Source organism: Artemia sp. Qi Xiang Cuo, chromosome 3 (genome assembly GCF_049724085.1).
Source record: "Artemia sp. Qi Xiang Cuo chromosome 3, ASM4972408v1, whole genome shotgun sequence".
NCBI classification, from domain to species: Eukaryota; Metazoa; Arthropoda; class Branchiopoda; order Anostraca; family Artemiidae; genus Artemia; species Artemia sp. Qi Xiang Cuo.
Genome location: NC_142796.1, coordinates 36,285,459 through 36,306,748, shown reverse-complemented (window position 1 = coordinate 36,306,748; position 21,290 = coordinate 36,285,459). Strand labels below are relative to the sequence as shown.

General features: G+C 35.0%; 1 protein-coding gene across 3 annotated transcripts; it reads right to left on the bottom strand.

The window, feature by feature from the left end:
• Window positions 1-1,150: 1,150 nt before the first annotated feature.
• Window positions 1,151-20,531, bottom strand: LOC148954054 (uncharacterized). Of its 3 annotated transcripts, none has more exons than XM_089086900.1 (4): window positions 20,278-20,531; window positions 5,002-5,131; window positions 3,092-3,209; window positions 1,151-1,758 (listed from the first exon to the last, which is right to left on the bottom strand). In XM_089086900.1, the coding sequence occupies exons 2-4, from the start codon at window positions 5,106-5,108 to the stop codon at window positions 1,657-1,659; spliced, it is 327 nt and encodes a 108-aa protein (XP_088943026.1). In that variant the 5' UTR covers window positions 5,109-5,131; window positions 20,278-20,531; the 3' UTR covers window positions 1,151-1,656. The 3 variants fall into 3 exon arrangements, with proteins under 3 accessions (XP_088943026.1, XP_088943027.1, XP_088943024.1); XM_089086901.1 differs by having other exon boundaries at window positions 20,317-20,531; XM_089086898.1 differs by lacking the exon at window positions 20,278-20,531 and adding an exon at window positions 19,346-19,459.
• Between the last annotated feature and the right edge of the window lie 759 nt (window positions 20,532-21,290).

The following is a 21,290-nucleotide window of genomic DNA, read 5'->3' as shown; positions in this document are numbered from 1 at the left end:
ATGACGCAGTAGGTTTTAGGCTTCTGCGGTGAGGCGATACCAAAACTCTTGTTTGTAGTTATTTTTATTCGATTCAAACTTGATTTGCATATTCAATTTAAGTTTCACTTGTTGTAAGATTTATTTATTCATTCACATTAATATGTATTTTATGTTTATTCGCATTGATTGTTTGTTTACTTTCTGTTTGTTTTTAGTTTCCTTTAGACTTCAAAAGTAAAATATTTTTTTTCGTTTTAAGCTTGACTTCTATATTCAGTCCGAGCATTCCTTGCTTTAAGATCTATTTATTCATTTATGTTATTGTTTATTGTACGTTTTTTGCTATGATTGTTTATTTAATTTCTGTTCCTTTTGGGTTTCATTGATTCCTTAATAGTATTTTCTGGGAGTTATAATATTGAATTTTAAAAGGCATTCGTATTTGATGAGTTTAATCTTGAAATAGCCCTTACTTTTCTTTTTAAAAATTATTTTTCGGAAATTTTGTTTTCTATTAATATAATTAAAATTGCCAATTAGACCAAGTTTGCCCCCCCCCTGGAATTCAGCTTATGGGCGCCCATGGATGGCTGGGATACGTTTTACAGATGAATGACAACAGATCGCCAAAGATTATTCTTTTTGGCCATCCATCTGGGGCCAAACAAAAGCAGGTTGTCCCCATATGAGTGGGAAGAAGTCTCAATGAGACATTTAAAGGAAATTGAACATCTTAGGAGGGGTTAAAGAGCAAAGTTTTGAATAAAATAGGATGGAGAAGGAGCCGGCGCAGCCGTATTGACCACAGGCGGCTTGGCGTTGCAGTGAATTGTTAGTAGTAGTAAAAAGAAAGCAAAGGTCCTCAACAAAAAGTAAAGAGTGATATTGAAACAGACACTAGTTAACAACTTACTTTAATCAAAGTATATGACTATAACACTACATAATTACATCTTTACTATGTATATATAATATGCATAATATATATATATATATATATATATATATATATATATATATATATATATATATATATATATATATATATATATATATATATAATATATATATATATATAATATATATATATATATATATATATATATATATATATATATATATATATATATATATATATATATATATATATATATATATATAACTTAGGAATAATATACAATAATTAACTACCAGAAAGATAAATACTCCAACGAACTACTGAAAAACAGTCTAACATGAAAAACTGTCACAAACATAAGTGCCGTTAAAAATCTCATTAGCATCACCCATATACATTTTGTTGCACTGATGAATAGATGATTACTTATAATTTAATTTCAGCCTATGCCAATCACTAAATTCATTGTTTCTTGGGTCACAAGAATATTTTTTCGTTAATTTTTTAGCATTTTATTCCTGAAAATAAGAGACCCAGCGTTACTGCCACAGCGTTAGCTCTTTGCATTGTTCTAGCTTAAGGTTCCTTCATTGGCAACCTTCCAAGAAATTGCTGGAGATCTTTGGTTCTACCTGTTTTTGAAAGAAGGAAGGAGGCTTGCGAATTCATGATGAATAAAATATATGTGTATATGGAAATTTCCATCAAGATGCTCAGCATTTACAACATTTTCTTCGACAAAACAGAGATCATATTTTGAAAATGAGCAGCATGTATCAATTAAATTGCAAGGAATCGATATAGAATTGATTCTCTGTTTCTAGTGCTTTCTGTCTTTTTGCTTCTAATTCTCTCCGATACCATGTTCGAATGAGGATCTGAAAAATGGAAGAATTGTAAATGAATATTCCCAAATAACTTTTTCTAATCAAAGTCTGTGTTAAAACGAGCTGAGTTGTATCATTAAAAATAAAAATAATCATCTGTGAATAGGGAAGGATTCCGGTTTTTATAAATTTTCATCAAAAATATTCTTGCAGCAACATTGAATTAAAAGTGGATAATAAACCCCAAGGAAATGTCTCTCCAAATCTTGATGAGACTTCTCAATGCTTAGTTTTCAATAGTTTATTTCAGACTAGAAATACGATCATGTTGTTAGAAAAGCTTAGGAACAGTTTAGTTTTGAAAGTTATTGTCTATATACAAGAGGCATGCACACATGATTTTTTCGAACAAAGCTTTCCACTCGGCAACCGAAAACTGGCTCAAAGAAACAAAAGGTGGGGGGAACAATAGAGATAGTTATCTCTAATATTGACAACAAAAATTCAGATCCACAACCAGTAGTCTTTAGCTGGAAGACAAGCAAAACGTCCTTTTAGCCGCTGGATAAAAATTATACACCACTTTCCAAGATGTGATATTATATTGGTCAATCGAGGCAGAGGGCTACTAGTCCCGTAAAACCACATATGCCAATTTTAACAAGAAACTAAAATTAGTGACGCAGAAAAAAATAAATGAGACAAAACCAAAACACAACTCCCTCAGTTCAATCAACCCATTTGCAGATACCGCAAGGTTCACATTCATCACTTACATACTTCTTTCACGACTGAAATTGTACTAGCAGAGATATAAATTAGATAGCTAGAAATAAGCTCTTAATACTCTTTCTGAACTGAACATTAGTTAAACACTTGGGCTTTCTTTTTTTGTTCTGATGAAGTTACAGGGATAGGAGAAAAATGAAGCAGTTTCTGTCTACTCAACTTGTATCTAAGCAAATAAAGTAAGCATCTAACTTAATTTATTTTTGCTTTGTTTTTATTATAATTTATGTCAAGTAGAGACACACTGTCAACAAAATTTTGTTAATTTGTTTATTGGTTTGAAATGGTTGTCCTTACGTTTAAAGAACAATCTCAGCTAGCATTAACATTGCTTAGTTTTAAATATATGTTTTATCAGGCTCTCATGTTTATCAGTTGGTATAGTAAAAACCGTGTTATAAATGGGGGACATTTTTGTCATTCGGGTGTTTTTTAGGTAATTGCCCATTGAATTATTCGGATAATTGTAATTTCAGGGAAAATGCACTTTCAGCCTATTTACAATCACAAGATTCTACTTTTGGTTGATTTTTTATCTTATGTGTGCTCTACGTTATGCTAGGCGTCTGGTAAAAGTGAATCAAGGGAGCCATACCTTGTATAGACAACATTCAAGACATGACCAAACACTACTAGCACATTGATCTGTAGGGTCTATCAATCGTGATCGTCTTATGATTTCTAATCGAATCTCCTCACATGATATACCAATCCTATAAAATAAAAACCGAATGAGTTTTTACATTTCACTTCAGTTTTTAGAGAGGAGGAGGATACTTAAAGTGAAAATTTAAGAACCAGTGGCGCCGATTCACGAAAATGTAGGGGGGAGGGACTGGGGCAAAATGCATTTTTATAAATCTAGGTTTGTGATTTTGTTGCTTTTTCATATTTTTTTGCTAGTGAAAATAGCAAAAAATCTAATTTCTGATGAAACAAAGGAGTAGATATTTTCCAAAGCTAGGGGGTCGAGGCAAAACAAAAATAAGGGGCAAATTCCCCAATTCTTCTTGCCTCTCATCTTCTAACTGCAGCCCCTGCCAAGAGCTCTTTTAATTATTTTGATATGTGTGTTTCCATTATTATGTTCACTTTAAAATATTTTTGGTTCGTATTTTGTGCTTTGCTTTTATTTTTTCTATTCTTATTTCTAAAGATTTCTCTGTTTAAAGTCTTTTTCCAGTAATAGCTAATTCACTATAAATCTTTCAAAAATATATTTACATATTCATATCTTATGCATAAGAATCGGAAACGTCAATAGTCCAGCCGAAGTAGCCCACCCTAACACAGAAGTTAGTTTAAGGAGGATGCCAATTAATTGCAATATCATTGTTTTCTTTGTGGATGGGGGGGGGGAGGTAGGACCTACTAATAAGGTGACTCATATTTTAATTCTTTACTACTGATACACATGTTATCATTTCCAGTACGAGAGTATCCATAATGCACGTCCAATTCTAGGTTGAACCTCATGTGGCCTGAAAACATAACTCAAGTTTTCGTAATAGTAAACTCTTCTTGTTTAAATGTTGCAGGTCAAATTTGTTTTTGAGAGCAGTTTGTGATCTGGATGTTTTTCTTATCTGAAAGCCAAAGTTGGTAAACAAAAAACACTAGTTATTACGAATCAGCACCGAAACCTGTGTTAGTTCGATCTAAACTAGCCTTTTAACTCTAAAAACTTAACAACCCTTTTAAACTTAAAGCTTAAACATCGAACAATCCTTCGACAAAATGATGCAACTAAATAGTGACCAACATTTACAGCTAAAAATTGAGTTGTTTTTTTTTATTGACATGCTTGGCTATTTTTTTCCTATACAAATTCTTGATCTGTGGCGTATAGGAATTATTGGCTCAGATTTAAATTTATTGAAAAATTTAAAAAGTAATTGTTGCTCTTGTTGAAATTATCTGGGGGATCTTGAGCCAGAGTGGAAACAAAACCATCAGTTCTATATTTAGTTTAGAGTATTTCTTGTTATTGCGATTTCGATGCTAAGACTTAGCAACCCTATTCTAGTTTTGGCAATCGTTTTGTTTTCGTTTTGTTTTGGCAATTACCTTTAGAGGCTTTGTAATGCCTGTGGTCAGGAACACTGAAGGTTTTTTTTATCCCCCCCCCTGCCCTCTCAATCTGGATATTATTACGATGTCCATATGATTTCTGTGTATTTCCCGTAAAATTTACCCTGTATGGTACTTTCCTCGAAGCCTTTGCCTCTCGCCCGAAACTAAATCTCCCGTTCCTGCTCCCTGTATTAATTATTGCTTGCGGGAGGCATTATACAGTAATTGACTTAGGGTGAGTGAAAGGTGCATTTAAAAGCAACCATTTCTGCTTATTTTCGATAAGTTTTTTTTTACTCATATTTTAGTTAATAAGTTTATTATACGACTAACAGTCGTATAGTATCGTTTTAAGTTTGTTTCTTTAAAATTTATATCATGTAATACAAAGCCCATTAAATTATTTCATTATTAATTTCTAAAAATACTTACAACGGCTTAAAATATCTGCAGTGTATAGCATGGGCAGGACAAGGGAATAACTCCAGTGTGACAGCAAAAAGAACTAGCATCATAAAAAATCCTTGTTGAGTAGCCATGAATATTATTGTCCCCTAATTTCCTAAAAAGAACAACTGTTATTATTATTAGTATCTTCCGAACATTACCTCAGAGTAATATATGTATCAGAAACCTGTATAGTAATGTTTAATGCATGACATCCTTCTCAAAACAAAAAGGACTAACTCACACTTTATGTGGTAACATAGATACATTATTATCTATACTTATACATGAAGATGTCGGTTTTTAAACCTGATTTCGTAACAAACACAACCAGTTAAAATATATATATATATATATATATATATATATATATATATATATATATATATATATATATATATATATATATATATATATATATATATATATATATATATATATATATATATATATATATATATATATATATATATATATATATACATTTGTTATTATTAGCCACTGTTAAATCAACAATCTTGCAGTGGTGGATCCAGAGGGGGGGTGAGGGGGGTGCACCCCCCTCCTCCTAGCTTAGTCTAAAGTAGTTTAATTTACTTAATTACCGCAAGTTTACGTTAATTAAACTTGATCCTAACGCAAGTTTATCGGATTAACCTATTTTGCCCCCCCCTCCCTTAAATTTTTTTATCGGATCAATCTATTTTGCGCCCCCCTTCTAAAAAAAATCCTGGATCCGCCCGTGCCATCTTGTCACTTACAACAGGATCCTAGGCTATTGGTATTTCTAGCCAAAATACACCAAACAAATCTTGTAACCAGTGTTTTCACTTTTTCTGATTTTAGTGGAAGTTTCTTCTGAAAAGAAAAAATGTTTATAAACCCCACATTTAGAAGAGAGCTGTATCCTCTCAACTAGAACATTCTAGGTTTTCCTGTTGATTAAATAAAAAAAACTTTCCGTAAAAGAAGTTTTTCAAAGAAAAGTAAAGGTCATTTTAAAAAACTTAAGTTGAGCAGATACAAATACCTGTTAAAATTCAAACCCAAAACGACCAGAAATTACTATTAAAGCATAATGAAATCCAAAACAAACAGAGATTAAATAAAGAATCAATGCAAATAAACATACAGTAGATACTAATTTAAAGAATAAATACATCTTAAAACGAGTTGAAACTTAAATTGAATATGCAAATCAAGCTTGAAACGAACAAAAATAACTCCAAGCAAGAGTTTGGGTATCGCCTCCTTCTTTCACTGTAACAGTCTAAAACCTACTGCATCATTGGCGCTTTACTGAAAACTATAGGTGTCTTGAACAGTCTTGGAAAGTATAAACAAAATCAAATTGAATATTTGATATGTAATGATTTTAATTGTTGAAAGATCCATCAGTTCAAGATTTTATTTCACTGTAATCTTATTTTCATTTTCAAGAGTTTGGGTATCGCCTCCTTCTCTCACTGTAAAAGTCTAAAACCTACTTCGTCATTGGCGCTTTACTGAAAACTTTGTGTGTCTTGAACAGTCTTGGAAAGTATAAAGAAAATCAAATTGAATGTTTGATATATAATTATATTAATTGTTGAAACATCCTTCACTTCAAGGTTTTTTTCACTGTAATTTCTTTTTTCATTTTCAATGCTGTAAGAACTGGAAAAGAAAATATTTGTAATATAATTCGTTTTAAGTGAAGCGCCAATGACGCAGTAGGCTTTAGTCTTTTACAATTACGGAAGGGGGTAGTATCCAAACTCTTGTTTGCAGTGAAACTATATTCCTCTCGAGCAATCTTCGAAAGAACTAATAAATTAAATTGAATATTTGATGTATAATGCTGAAAGCTCATCAGTTCAAAATTTTACTGTAATTTTAGTATTTATTTTCAATATTAAGTACAAAAGGAAATATTTATAATATAATTCGTTTTCAGTAAAGCGCCAATGACGGAGAAAGTTTTAGACTTTTACAGTGAGAGAAGGAGGCGATACACATACTCTTGTTTGCAGTTATTCTTGTTCGTTTCAAGCTTGATTTGCGTATTCAATTTAAGTTTCTCTCGTTTTAAGATTTATTTATTAATTTATATTAATATCTATTGTATGTTTGTTTGCATTGATTGTTTATTTAATATCTGTTCGTTTCGGGTTTCATTTAGACTTCAATAGCAAAATAATTTTTTCCGTTTTAAGCATGATTTGCATATTCAATTTAAGCATTACTCGCTTTAAGATTTATTTTTCGTTTATATTATTACTTCTTGTATGTTTTGTTGCTATGATTGTTTATTTAATTTCTGTTCGTTTTTGGGTTTCATTTATTCTTCAATAGTAATTTCTGGTCGTTTTGGGTTTGAATTTTAACAGGTATTTGTATCTGCTAAACTTAAGTTAAAATGCCCTTTACTTTTCGTTGAGAAAACTTCTTTTTTGGAAAGTTTTTTTAATTAATTTTTGTTCGTTTTTGATTGCAAAAAGTTTCAAGTTTTAAAAATTACTTATTTCAAAATAAAACTTTTTTTTCAATATCAAATGTTCATTAAAGTATCAAAACTAGTATCAAAGTAACAATACTAAAGTAAAAAATAACAAAGCAAAATAATATAAAATTAAACAAAGTATCAAAGTAACAATAAGCAACCTCTATATCTTATAGCTTGTGCACCGCAAATCGAAGTTGCCACGTAAATCCCTAAATCCAAGTATTGAAGTAAAAAGGCGTTAAAGTAATAATAAGCAAGTTCTGTAACTCAGACCGATTTCCCCGGGGTTAGGGGCGGGGGTTCAACCCCGGAAGCATGGTGCCTTTAAACTTTTTTGAACAAAATGGCAATCTCAAAAATTTAATTGGATACCCTGTGAGAAAGCGGGGCGTGGGCTAGTTGCCTATTGATCACTTTAGACTCTTCAAAAAGAACTAGAAGTTTCAATTTCAGATCAAATGAGCCCCCTCCAAAGTTAATATGACCACCCCTTCCATAAAACCCTTATAATCTAATTACAATCGACTTACATAAGTTGAAATCCTTGCCCCGGAGGTTATGGAGGGTTTTTCAACCCCCTATGGTATAGTAATTTGATTTTTTGACTATTTTGAAAAAAAATGGTTATTTAAAATTTTTGATATGATACATTTGGGAAAAAAGGCAAAAGAGGGGGGGGGATTGTTCCTTTTTGATCACTTTCGATTCTGAAAAGGGGCATAATAAATTTCAATTCCCAGTTGAATGAACTTCCTCCAAAGTTTAATACGACCACGCTTTCCATAGAAGCATTATATGTTAACGATGGGCTGCTAATATAGCTTACAACCCTTTCCCCCAGGAATGGGGGGAATTCAAACCCAAAACCGTAGCTGTTTGACATTTGCGCTGCAAATAGGAGGATATTAGGGGGTCGGGTTTAATGATAGGTGGTGGGCGGGGCTGCCTGTGCACAACCTTCCCGTGGTGGTCCTGTTTTCACTAATCTTAGTGCACAACTAAAAAAACAATAAACATTAAAGCCTTATTGGCTTTATAACTTTTAGTTTTCTATTATCTAAAACTTAGTAACAGAAAAAAATTAATTTAAAAAACTAAAATAACTTTACACTAGCAGCATATAGAGCTATCCTCCCATTTGCACTGCAAATGTGAGGATATTAGGGGGTTGGATTTAATGCTAGGGGTGTGTCATTTAAGTCCCTTCCAAAGTTTATACGACCATCTCTTCCATTAAAACCTTATATGCCCCCGCAGCATAAGTTACATCCCCTCCCCCGGGCTCGGGGGGGGGGTATGTTAACCCAGACAAGTTTTTGTTATCTGATCGTTGGACTACTTGAAACAAACTGGCAATCTCAAAATTTTGATCGGATGCATTTGGAAAAAAACAGTATGTGTGTGTGTGTGTGTGAGGTAGATGCCCTCCAATCCCTTTTGAATCATAAAAAGTAAACAAGAACATTCAATTTCAAATCAAATGAGCCAGTTCTGAAGTTTATACGACCTCTCCTTGCATGAAAACCTTATATATCCCGGGATATGACTTAAAACGCTTGCCCTCGGGCTCTGAGGGTTTGTGCCAACCTCGGAGTTTTTATTATCTGATGTTTGAATTATTTTTAACAAAATAGCTATCTCAAAATTTTTATCAAATGAGTTTGGGGAAAAAAGGACGTCGGGGGGCTAATTGCCCTTCGATCTCTTTTGACTCTATAAAAGTAAACTAGAACTTTTAATTTTAAATCAATGTCGACCCCGGGGTTTTAATATCTGGTATTTGAACTATTTCTAACAAAATGGCCATCTTAAAATTTGTATCGGATGGGCTTTGGGGAAAAAAGTGTGGAGGGGGAGGGGCTAGTAGCCCTCCGATCTTTTTTGACTCTGAAGAAGTGAACTAGAACTTTTAATTTCAAATCAAATGAGCCCTCTCTTAAGTTTATACGCCCATATCTTCTATAAGAACCATATTTGCCCCCAACTTACAACGTCTGCTCCTTGGCTCCGGTGGGTTTTGTTGAAACAGGTTTTTTGTTATCTGAACTTTGAATTTTTTTTGACAGAATGGCTATATCAATATTTTGATCTGATGCATTTGGGGGGGAGGGTGGGGAGGGGAGAAGGCTAACTGCCCTCCGACCACTTTTGACTCTTAAAAAGTGAACTAGAACTTTCAATTTCCAATCAAATGAGCACTCTCTGAAGTTTATACGAGCATCCCTTCCATGAGAACCGTATATGCCTCCAGGGAATAATTTACAACGCCTGCCCCCGGGCCTTGGGGGTTGTGTCGACACCGGAGTTTTTGTTATCAGATGTTTGAACTATTTTTAAAAAAAATGGTTATCTCAAAATTTTTATCGGATGGGTTTGGGAAAAAAGAGCGTGGGGACGGAGGGGGGGGGCAGTTGCCCTTGGATCTCTTTTGATTTTTGAAAATTGAAGTAGAACTTTGAATTTCTAATCAAATGAGCCCTCTCTGAAGTTTATACGAGCATCCATTCCATAAGAGACATATATGCCCCCAGGGCATAACTTGCAACGACTTCCCCCAGGCCCTGGGAGGTTGTATTGACACCAGAGTTTTTGTTATCTCACCTTTTAACTTTTTTTTTAACAACATAGCTATCTCAAAATTTTTACCTGATGCATTTGGGAAAAAAGGGTGTGGAAGGGGGAAGGCTAGTTGCCCTCCGATCTCTTTTGACTCTTAAAAAGTGAACAAGAACTTTCCCACAAATTAGCCCTCTCTGAAGTATATACAAGCATCTCTTCCATAACAACCATATATGCCCCTAGGGCAGTGGTTGGCAAAGTGCGACTCCGGAGCCGCGTGTGGCTCTTCGGTCCCTTAAGTGTGGTTCTGGCACAAATATCCACGGAAGGCGTAATAATATTTTCATTACAAAAAAAAGCTTAGTAAGAAAAAATTCTATCTTTTTTTGATACATTAAATTCTTCTATAAATTGGGAACATGTAGAATATTTTGCTTCAGTTAAAACATTTTAAAAACAAAGCAGATATTCTGAAAAGAATTAAAGAGTTACCATTGTCTTCGAAAACCATTAAAATTATAACAATTAAAATTTGTTTGAGCATAAACACACAGCATATTGAAGATCTGAAATTGGTTTTGGCTTTATCAATAACAGCTGACAAGTCTGCAACATGCTGTCCCTAAAGAAGAACTTTTAGGATTACTACCCCTCAAAGGTCAGAACCGTGACAAAAATATCGGAAGTGCTGTAATTGAGTACATGTATAAGCATCATATTCCCCTCGATAAAATTGTGCTGATTTCAACAGATGGGGCCAAAAGTATGACCGGCGTAAGAATAGCAGTTTGTTGCTATTTTGAAACAGAAATTAATCACGAGATACTTGTTTACCATTTTATAATTAACCAAGAAGTGCTTTGTGCACAAACATTTCCAGAAAAAATTTGTAAATTTATGGAATTGATGATTACCATTATCAACTCCATTTTAGCCTAAGCTCTTAATCATTCCCAATTAAATGATTTTTATTTGAAATGGAGAGCGAGTACACTGAACTTCTGCTTCATAACAAGGTACGTTGGTTATCAAGAGGGTTGGTTTTAGAACGTTTCACGTTCCCTTTTCCGGAAATTCATGCATTTCTCCTTGAGAAGGGCGCTCACTATCCAGAACTAACAAACGATCAGTGGATCTAAAACTTCTATGTCATGGTATATGTTGCATCTCATCTAAATCAGCTTAATCGTAAACTACAAGGGCAAGCAAACTCATTTTTTTCGATGTTAGAAGAAGCAATAACATTTTAAAAAAAACATCCATATTTGCTCAGGATTTTGAAAGGGAAACATAATTTTGCTTATCAAGCCCGCTGAAGCATCGCCAAGAAAATAATTTCTCTATTGATAAACGCCATTTTAAAACAATAATTTTAAATATGAGGGAAGCGCTTCTCAGCTTCCCTTTCAGGAATTTAAAAATAGCAGAGGAATTTTAGCATTTGTCAAAAATCCTCTTAATACTACAATAACTGGGTTGAAATTTTCCCCTTTTGAAATTGACATTGGTAGCTTAGAAATACAGTTGCTGGATTTTAAAAAACAAGGAGATGTGGCACTCTAAATTCGAACGTCTTTGTGTTGAATTGGGAAAATTGGAGGAGGAACAAATTCAATCTTAGTTCCCAACACAAGTGATCTGCTTTGAATGACCTGGAGAAGGAAGAAATGAGCACTTTTAACGCTTGGAATAGCGCTGTTCTTTCTTTTAACGCTTGGAATAGCATTCCTGACTCTTACGATAAGCTGAAATAGCTTGTGTTTGCTGTTCTTTCTCTTTTCGGTTCTGCACGTATATGCAGACAATTCTTTTTCAAGCATGAACATTATCAAAAGTAAACTGAGAAGTCGTCTTAAGGATGAGGACTTGGAATCATGCCAAAAAAAACAAAAAAACAAAAAACAACAACATACAAACATCCCCGACTCAAACTTAACAAGGAAATCAAAGCATATTGTTTGCATTAATAAATACATGGTAAGTATGAAATTTAGTTTTCATTCAGTGTACTACTTATTTAGTGCAAAAAAAGTTTACTAAACAAGTAAATTTGGCTCCTAATTCTTTAAAAATTATTGTAATGTTCATATTTGGCTCTTTGGCTAATCAGTTGTCGACCACTGCCCTAGGGCATAACTTACAATGCCTGCCCCCGGGCCCTAGGGGGTTGTGTTGGCACCAGAGTTTTTGTTATCTAACCTTTTAGCTATTTTTTACAAAATGGCTATCTAAAATTTTTAATTTGATGGATTTGGGGGAAAAAAGGGCGTGGAGGGGGGGCTAGTTGTCGTTCAATCTCTTTTGACTCTTAAAAAGTGAACTAGAACTTTCAGATTCCGCTTCCATAAGAACCACATACACCCCCAGGACATAACTTACAACGCCTGCCTCCAGGCCCTGGGGGTTTGTGTCGACACAGGAAATTTTGCTATATGACCCTTGAACTATTTTTGATGTAATAATTATCTCAAATGGGGGTTTGTGTCGACACGGGAGTTTTTGTTATCTGATATTTGATATTTAAAAAAAATGGCTATCTCAAAATTTTTATCAGATGGGTTTGGGGGAAAAGGGCGTGGGATTGCAGGCTAGTTGCCCTTGGGTCTCTTTAATTCTTAAAAAGTGAACTATAACTTTCAATTTCCAATCAAATGAGCCCTCTCTGAAGTTTATACCAGCATCCCTTCCGTAAGAGCCATATATGCCCCCAGGGCATAACTTACAACTACTTCTCTCAGGCCCTGGGGGGTTGTGTCGACACTTCAGACACATATAGTGTCTTTCAGACACATGTAGTAGGAGGTTGGGGAAAATGGGGAGGGTAAAAATGAACCGTTAGAGTTAAGCTAATCTTTAGAGTTAAGGTAAAAATTAATCTTTCATTCTCTTGCTGCCCAAAAATATTTTTGTACAGATTTAGCTAGTCGTCTTATGGATGAGAACATGGAATCATGCCAAAAATAAAAAACAACAACATACGAACCTGCCCGGCTCAAACTTTACAAGGAAATGAAAGCATATTGTTTGCATTAATAAATACATTAGACCCCGGCGCCACGCCGGCGGATCGACCGAACGCCGCCGACGAGAGGCCCGGTCGACCGCGGCCGAAGTGTCGTAACGCCGCCAGCACGCCAACGGCGCGCCACCGCCGGCGGAGGTGGCGGCGTTCGGTTGACGTTAAATTAATTGTGCGGCAATTCTTTATTGCGTCAACCGCAAAGTCGGTTGTTCCTTCTCGTGTGGTTTAGTATTTCGATTTTCCTGATTAGAAAGCAAGCAGGGCTTGCACTATCCCCGAATTTTCGGGTATTTCCCCGAAAATCTGTGGGTCACCCCGAAAAAAAAAATTGGTTCCCCGAATCCATGAAAATCACGCGATCACGGTGCCACCCCTAGCGATTTATCACCAGTGACTTTCCCTGCCAAATATTACTTTGCATACCAAAATTCTTCACTACTCTCTTGTTCATTAATTTTCGTCTCTTTTATTTACTTTGCATAAAAACCAGACAGATGCAATATGCAATTGCAAATATTGCATTATACACAGTTCTTCATATGTTGACAAAAACCTTCTATTGAGACAAAATTTTGCTATAGAATAAGCTATGTACAAGGTTGGGGAATTAAAGATTGAACCGGAAGCTACCCCAAAAATATGATTCATAAATAAATTGTAAATTATGGCATATAGGGGAGGGGGGATAGGGGGCTATCATTTTTAAATGATAATACCTCATTTTTTTTTTTTTTATTGAAAGCAGGGATGCCAAAAAGATAATTATTTTTTTCATTTAAAGTGGAGACAGGAGTAAATGATATCAAATTCCCTGGGAAACCATTGAAATATTTAAATAGACCCAGGGCCCTCGATTAGGACTTGTTCATTGTCTTGGGTATTTTGCGATTTCTCAGAGGCTACTGGCCTAATTTGGCTTTTGTGTGTGCTCCCTTTTAATTAGATTCTTTGGATCTTATTGAATGCCACGGCGAATCTATGACTCAGTTTCCCAATAATTTGAGGTATATCTGAATAATTCCGACATTTTTGTTGTTATCTTTGTGCCCCTTTACTCATACCCTCAATTTTTTTCAAGGAACACTAAGCTATTTAATGTTATTCTGCGTGTTTGTTTGAACCATATAATGACCTAGTTAATTATTAAGTAAATTATTTTTCTAATTAAAGCTGAGACGGTATCCTATCAAGGTGGTATCCAGAGGGAGGGAGGGTAGGGAGGTGTTACATTTAAATAATAATATCTCGAAATTTTTTTATTGAAAGCAGGGATCCCAAAAAGTTATTTTTTTTTATTTAAAGCACAGACGGCATCCTATCAATGTGGTATCCAGAGGGGGGGGGTGTAGTGAGCTATGATATTTAAATGATAATACCTCGATTTTGTTTTTTGAGAGCAGGGGTGCCAATAAGTTAATTATTTTTTTTATCTAAAGCAGAGACGGTATCCTATCAAGGTGGTATCTAGAGGAGGGGGATAGGGAGTTATTATATTTAAGTGGTAGTACCTTGACTTTTTTTTGAAAGCAGGGATGCCAAAAAGTTGAAAAGTTGACACGAATTAACAAGATTTTCGTGAGTTACACTTGATACAGCACTTGCATGGTTTTATCGTCCAAAGGGAAAGGGACATATGCGTCCACCCTGTTTTTTTCTTATTGATGAAACGGGTTTACTTTGAAAACATTCATTCATAAGTACCAGGCAGATTCACACTAAAACGAATTGGTGTGACGAAAGCGATATCGACATCCCGACCTAACGTTGCGCTCGAGTGACAATGGTGCCCTTTGTCCAGTGCCCAAGTTACATTAAAAGGCCAGGTCATAATAAAGATTTCAATTTGGGAGGTTCAAGGAGGAGTCTTTGACAGTCTTATGACGTCAGGTTACTAGATGTTGCAACGTTTTTACGTATCTACAGTGGTTTAAAAAATTCCGTCACCCCACAAATGATTACCAAAAATATGCACAAATATAACAAATGTAACATTTGGAATATTATAACACTTTCTTCAAAGCTTTAAAGAAAAACCAAAAAGGCTAAATACCCCTAACTACGCTTGAAAGCTATTTTAATAAGAAACTCTTTGGATATTTCCATGGAAATGACCATAGCAAAAGCTTTGAGCCTGGGTGAGGATCAAAGAGGTGGGGATCTTAAATTTGGTAATTTTTGTGAGCATTTGGAAATCAAAGCTTAAACTCAATAACTGATACTAAGTGTCCTAACATTTTGCTTGGATTAAAAGTGACGAACTAGGATGAACATCACAATATCTTCCTGGGGGTACTTCAGTCTGCATATTATTTCATTTAATTACACTTAAAACGGATGAAATTTTCATTTTTTACCTAAGAAAATAGCTGGGACTTCATTTTTTTTCATAGCGAATAACTATTAAGTGTTTTTTGTGTTATTGTAATTGAAGTGTTCTCATGAAGAGTGTTCAACATGTATTTACTACTTTTAGATGTAGTTTATAATTTGACTGATATTAGGCATTTATCAGGTTATAACTTGGAATGAATCCCCAAAAGGAAAAATGAATAATATCCTAAAGAGCAGCCAAAAGCAATAAAAAGCAGCAGTTTAGCCTTAGCCTACATGATATATATTCTATAAAGAAGCCAAAAAACTTTAAAATGTATTTTTTTAAATTGTTATTAAAAACCAGTGTTTAATACAAGAAGGCTTTTTAGGAATCCAAAAGAGCAAAAAAAAAAAAACAATCAATATCAAAGTCACCCATTTCAACTGTTTTAAAGGTGACAAAACATATAGGCAAAGGTCATTATGAAAAAATTAAGCTTCTAAGTTCAAAGTTATATTCAAAGCTTTTACCGAGATAACTGACGAATTTTGATATACGGTATTTGAAGTTTTGTATGCAGTAATGCTCGATGAAAAAAACTACTAATTTTGATAATTATTTATGTTAAGGATACATAGCTAATAGATATTTGAACTACTCGTATTATGCAAGGGTTCTGAAACGCCACAGCCATTTCGTTTCTACCAGATTTCTACTTCTCTTGATGAATAACGAAGAAGACCATTTTCCTGCCAGCGACTTGTGAATTTTTGAACTCATGAATAGTCTCGAATCTGTTGTAAATTTAAGCTGTGATTTGAGAAAGACTGATGAAAACATTAATGTTTGCGGGCAAAATTGATCGCGCCGGCGGCGCGCCGCCGACGTCTTACCGGCGGCGCGGCACGGCGCGCTGTTTTTGGCCCCGCCGCCACCAGTCTTCCCACATCGGCGCGGCGCCGGGGTCTAAAATACATGATAAGTATGAAATTTAGTTTTTGTTCAGTGTACTACTTATTTAGTGCAAAAAAGTTTATTAAACAAGTAAGTTTGGCTCCCAATTGATTAATAATTATTGTAATGTTATGTAAGGGCGTGGGGGGGGGGGCTAGTTTTCATTCAATCTCTTTTGACTCTTAAAAAGTTAGCTAGAACTTTCACATTCCAATCAAATGAGCCTCTCTGAAGTTTATAAGAGCCTTCCTTCCATAAGAACCATATACACCCCCGGGGAATAACTCACAACGCCTGCCCCCAGGCCCTGGGGGGTTGTGTCGACACAGGAAGTTTTGTTATCTAACCCTTGAACTAATTTTAACGAAATGGTTATCTCAAATGGGGGTTTGTGTCGACACAGGAGTTTTTGTTATCTGATATTAAAAAAAAATGGCTATCTCAAAATTTTTGTCGGATGGGTTTGGGAAAAAAGGGCGTGGGGGTGCAGGTTAGTTGCCTTTTGATCTCTTTAATTCTTAAAAAGTGAACTATAACTTTCAATTTCCATTCAAATGAGCCCTCTCTGAAGTTTATTCGAGCATCCCTTCCATAAGAGCCATATATGCCCCAGGGCATAACTTACAACATCTTCCCCGGGGCCCTGGAGGGTTGTGTCGACACTTCAGACACATATAGTGTCTTTCAGACACATATAATAGAAGGTTCGGGAAAATGAGGAGGGTAGAAATGAACCGTTAGAGTTAAGCTAATCTTTAGAGTTAAGGTAAAAATTAATCTTTCATTCTCTTGCTGCCCGAAAATATTTTAGTACAGCATAGTCATGTAATATGGGTGCTACATGGTGACAGCGCCCTTCTTATTGCAGACAATCGTTTCAATGTGAGATAAACAGCGTATGCTGCTGTCATCGAAATATCATCAAAATCTAATGCGACATTGCCAACAAATCTTGCAAAGAAACTAGTTGATCTAGTGCTCAGATTCAAATCGAAGATGAAGAAGACATGTTTTTAATTAAAAAAATGTTATGAATCTCCAATCCTTTTGCAGTTTCAAATTATCTGTGTTTTTTTTTCAAATTAAAATCAATGATTTCCCTAGTTGTGAAAAGTTGCTTATTGGATTCTAAAAGTTTGGGGTGGTCACGTTTAGGGTGGAGGGTGGATGGGCGGTTGGTAAATTGACATAGTCGTGACTTTTTTCTGCATTAGATGTCCAATTTTTTTCTGTATCAATTCAACTTCTGGTAATGTTGTTCTCGGACCTATATCGACGCTTGTTTTATGGGCGGGGGGGGGGGGGAGGGGCTGAACATGATCGTTCAAAACAAAAACAAGGTGCATATTCATGGTCTACGTACCAGATTTACCTTTTGCCGACTTTCTATACGTGCAATTTAAGTTATCAGTAACTAAGTATCTGCAAATTAAGTTAAGTTAAGAAAATCTGTATAATCTGGAAACTAGGCTAGGAGTATTAGGAACTGTTTAATACTTTTTGAACTAGAATTCATAGCTTACATAGTCTGTAAACTTTTATATTATATTCTCTAATGATAAATACCATTTTTTAAATATCATATATACAAATATACGTATAATATTACATGGAAGTATTAATGAATAATCGACTTATGTTTTCCTACCCAAACGTTTTTTTTTCAGGTAATCATCCTATCTGTATCTTTCAGAAACAACATTATGTTGTCTATATTACTTTATAATTTTTCCTGAATGTCGGAATTAGCAGTCGGAATACCCATCATTAGATACCTACAAATTCTTCATTACCGAAATTAGCCAGTCACTGCCCTAGAAAGTCGACCCGGGCACCGAAGCACCGACCGCTTTTCATCGAAGAATATCTGTGCAGAACTTGAATTTTGATTAAAAGAGTTAATTTTGAGTAGAAATGGGAATAGCCCTCCTCACGGTTCAGGGGCTCCTGAGTATACAATAGAAATGAACAGAAACTAAATATAAAAGCAAGCAATTTCAAGCGAAAGCAAAGAGCGACATTTAAACTCTAAACGGATAGAAGTTATTCCGTATATAAGGGTGACTGTCACCTGCTCAACCAACCCACTCTTAGCACTGCAGCTTCACTTTTCCCCAGTTCTTTAATGCTTGAATGTAAAGAGCAAAGGGGGGATTAATGAGTGATAGCCCCCTCATATACTGAATGATTTATGTCTGTTTCAAGTTTTATTGTCACTCTGTACTTTCATTTGAACAAAATTTGTTTTTTTCATTTAGCTACAAAATGAATCGGATGTTCTTAAACGCACACGAGAAAAAGAATATATTTTTTAATTGAATTAAAGACGAATTAAATCTTGAAATAAGGGAACACCTATGAGATGCGGGAGAGGGGCTACCCCCCCCCTTTCAGTGATATGTGTTATGGCGGAAACTGGCATTTACCAATATTGAAAGAGGCTTTTTACCGGGCAGGTATATTGGATTGTTTTTAGTTTTTTTTAGGAGATTACACTTCATGGTAAAAGATTTTACTTAGAAATATATTAGGGAAATATTAACACACTATACGAAATTGCACAAAGAATTTTTAACTTCAGTATAAGGGAGACCCACCTCCCCCAAAAGGTGGAACCCAGTTCTAAACAGATACTTGGAGGATATGGGGAAGGCAAAATGGGGGATGCAAACGTACTGTGTAGCTGCCACCCAGCCTCCCATTGCACTTCCCAGATGAAGGGTCGTGAAGCAGAGATCAACACATCTGATTAGGACTTTTAGGTCTAGTGCCGTTTTTTTTTTCATTTTTACCCCCCCCCCCTCCCATTAAAATACAAATATACATGAAGCCCATTTAAATGGTTTCAAAAAAGGTTCCAAAGCCGTTTTAATCCTTTTTCAAATATTTTGATTAGAAAAACAAAGTAATTACGTTAAAACGAAAAACAGATTCAGTATACTAAAAATACAAAATAAGGAAGAAAATATTTTGATTTCTATTCTTTCTCTTTTACCTGATTTTGTTACTCCTAAATTCAAATCAACGCACGAAGCACATGTACCTTGCAATTAGACATACAAGTATATAAAATAAGCCTACTAGTAAAGTTTCTAGTTGACTTTCCCAAAAGTCCTTGATTTTATTGGGTTGTTTTGAGACTCGTTTTGCTTCATCGGTAGCTCCTTTTATAGGTTGTATTTATGCTGATACTCTGAAACAATACTAGAAGAAACCCTTCATGGTAATGGACGGCAATTAAGGAGTGGCCCTGTCAATATCAACTAATACCGTAAAAATGAATTATGAAAACGATATATGTAGAAAAATTACTTTTTGCTGTTTTAGATGGGCAAAGTTTTTTGAATTTAGTCATTATTATTTGAATAACGGGCCTATGATTCCGAAAAAAAAACAGATGAAAGAGGGTCTCTAGCTGGAGCTTAGAAACTCTTGTACCTACTTGAATTTTAACTTGATGAACCTTTTTTTGTCTCTTTTTGCTCGGCCGAATCATATCAACGCGACCAAAAATTGTACAAAATCAAGCCACTCCCCAACCGAGAGAAGGGGTTGACCACACCCCCTGGATAGGATAGTAAGCTATTTTTGGAGGAGGGTCTATAATAAACAAAATTTTTAGAGGTACAGTAACAAAAAAAATCACTGTTTGATAATTTTACTAAGAAGTGTACAGAAACTCAAGAAAACTTAGGAGTTTCCGGAGGGAGTGAGCAAGGACCCAACGCCTCTTCCCCTTTGCATGTACCTTCCCTAGACCAAACATCCCTTTACTAGTAAAAATATAGAAGACGGAGAGTCGCAGATGCATTTTTTTCCCAGAAGGGACTATATTTTGACCCTCTATATTTTGACATCTAATTTTATAAGAAAATTCCTTCCAACGGAACTATAGGAATATAGTTTCTAATTAAAAATAGAGCTCACCTTGAGGGTTATTTTGTGCTGCATAAGAGAAACTTTGACCTGAATAGGTCCTAAATGTGTATTATAAAGTGAAATTTCTGAGATAGTCATTTGATTTAGAGCCATCATAAATATCTATATATGGCCTCACGGAGACCATAATACCACTTCAGTGGCACATTCATCCCCAAACAGATGTGTAGTCTATCCAAAATAAACGGTTATTGTAGAAAAACGGTTACTATAAAGACCAATAAAAGCAGGTTTTAGGCTCAGATTTCTCGACTTTCCATGATGAGTTCTTCAAGAAAACTAACCTTCTATTCGCGTGCAAAATGGGAGCTTAATACGTGACAGTGACGGCTCCGATCCCTATTGTTTTCAGTAGAGAATGAAAGATTCATATCGTTTAATTGCAGTTGCGAGGAAATTCACTAACAATCCTTTCCCCTTTAAAGAATCTGAAAATTATGAAATGAAAGTTCATTTCCAGGGCTTTAACGCAATGCCCCCACAAGCGCGGCCGCAACTATACGGCCTCGACAAGTTCTTTAATGCGGGCATTTTTGCGATGATATTTATTGTAGATGTTCATCTACAATACGTCTACGTTTTTGTTCATTTAGTTCAAAATGGAACAAAATGCCATAAGACGAAATGTTAAGAGATATCCATCAGAATCCAACCGAACGCCTTTCAAACCCTTTGAACTGAAACTTTCATTGTTTAATTGAAATCTAACTAAACTGGCGTTTTCGTTGCTGAAGCGTTGAAATAACAAAATTTGAGTTTTGAATTAAAGAAGGGAGAGTTAAGGAGTGGGCGACAGCTCTCTAACTTTTAGAATAATCTTCCTTTGTTTTGTTCAGTAAGTACGTCTAAACACATTAGATTTTCGTACCGTTATGCTAAAAAAGGTCAAACGTTATCGTAAAAAACTGGTTACAGCCCCTTCTGATTCCTTATATTTTTTCCTCTTTGTAATTTCTGCTTGTTTGGTATCATAAAACTCATTTTCTTTTAATTTAATTTGT

Excerpts from the sequence above, each read along its gene's own strand:
- LOC148954054 (XM_089086900.1), bottom strand. The coding sequence starts at position 5,108 with ATGGCTACTCAACAAGGATTTTTTATGATGCTAGTTCTTTTTGCTGTC. Across the intron at positions 3,210-5,001 it reads TGCAGATATTTTAAGCCGTT|GATTGGTATATCATGTGAGG; the intron begins GTAAGTATTTTT and ends TTTATTTTATAG. Across the intron at positions 1,759-3,091 it reads TTGAATGTTGTCTATACAAG|ATCCTCATTCGAACATGGTA; the intron begins GTATGGCTCCCT and ends TCCATTTTTCAG.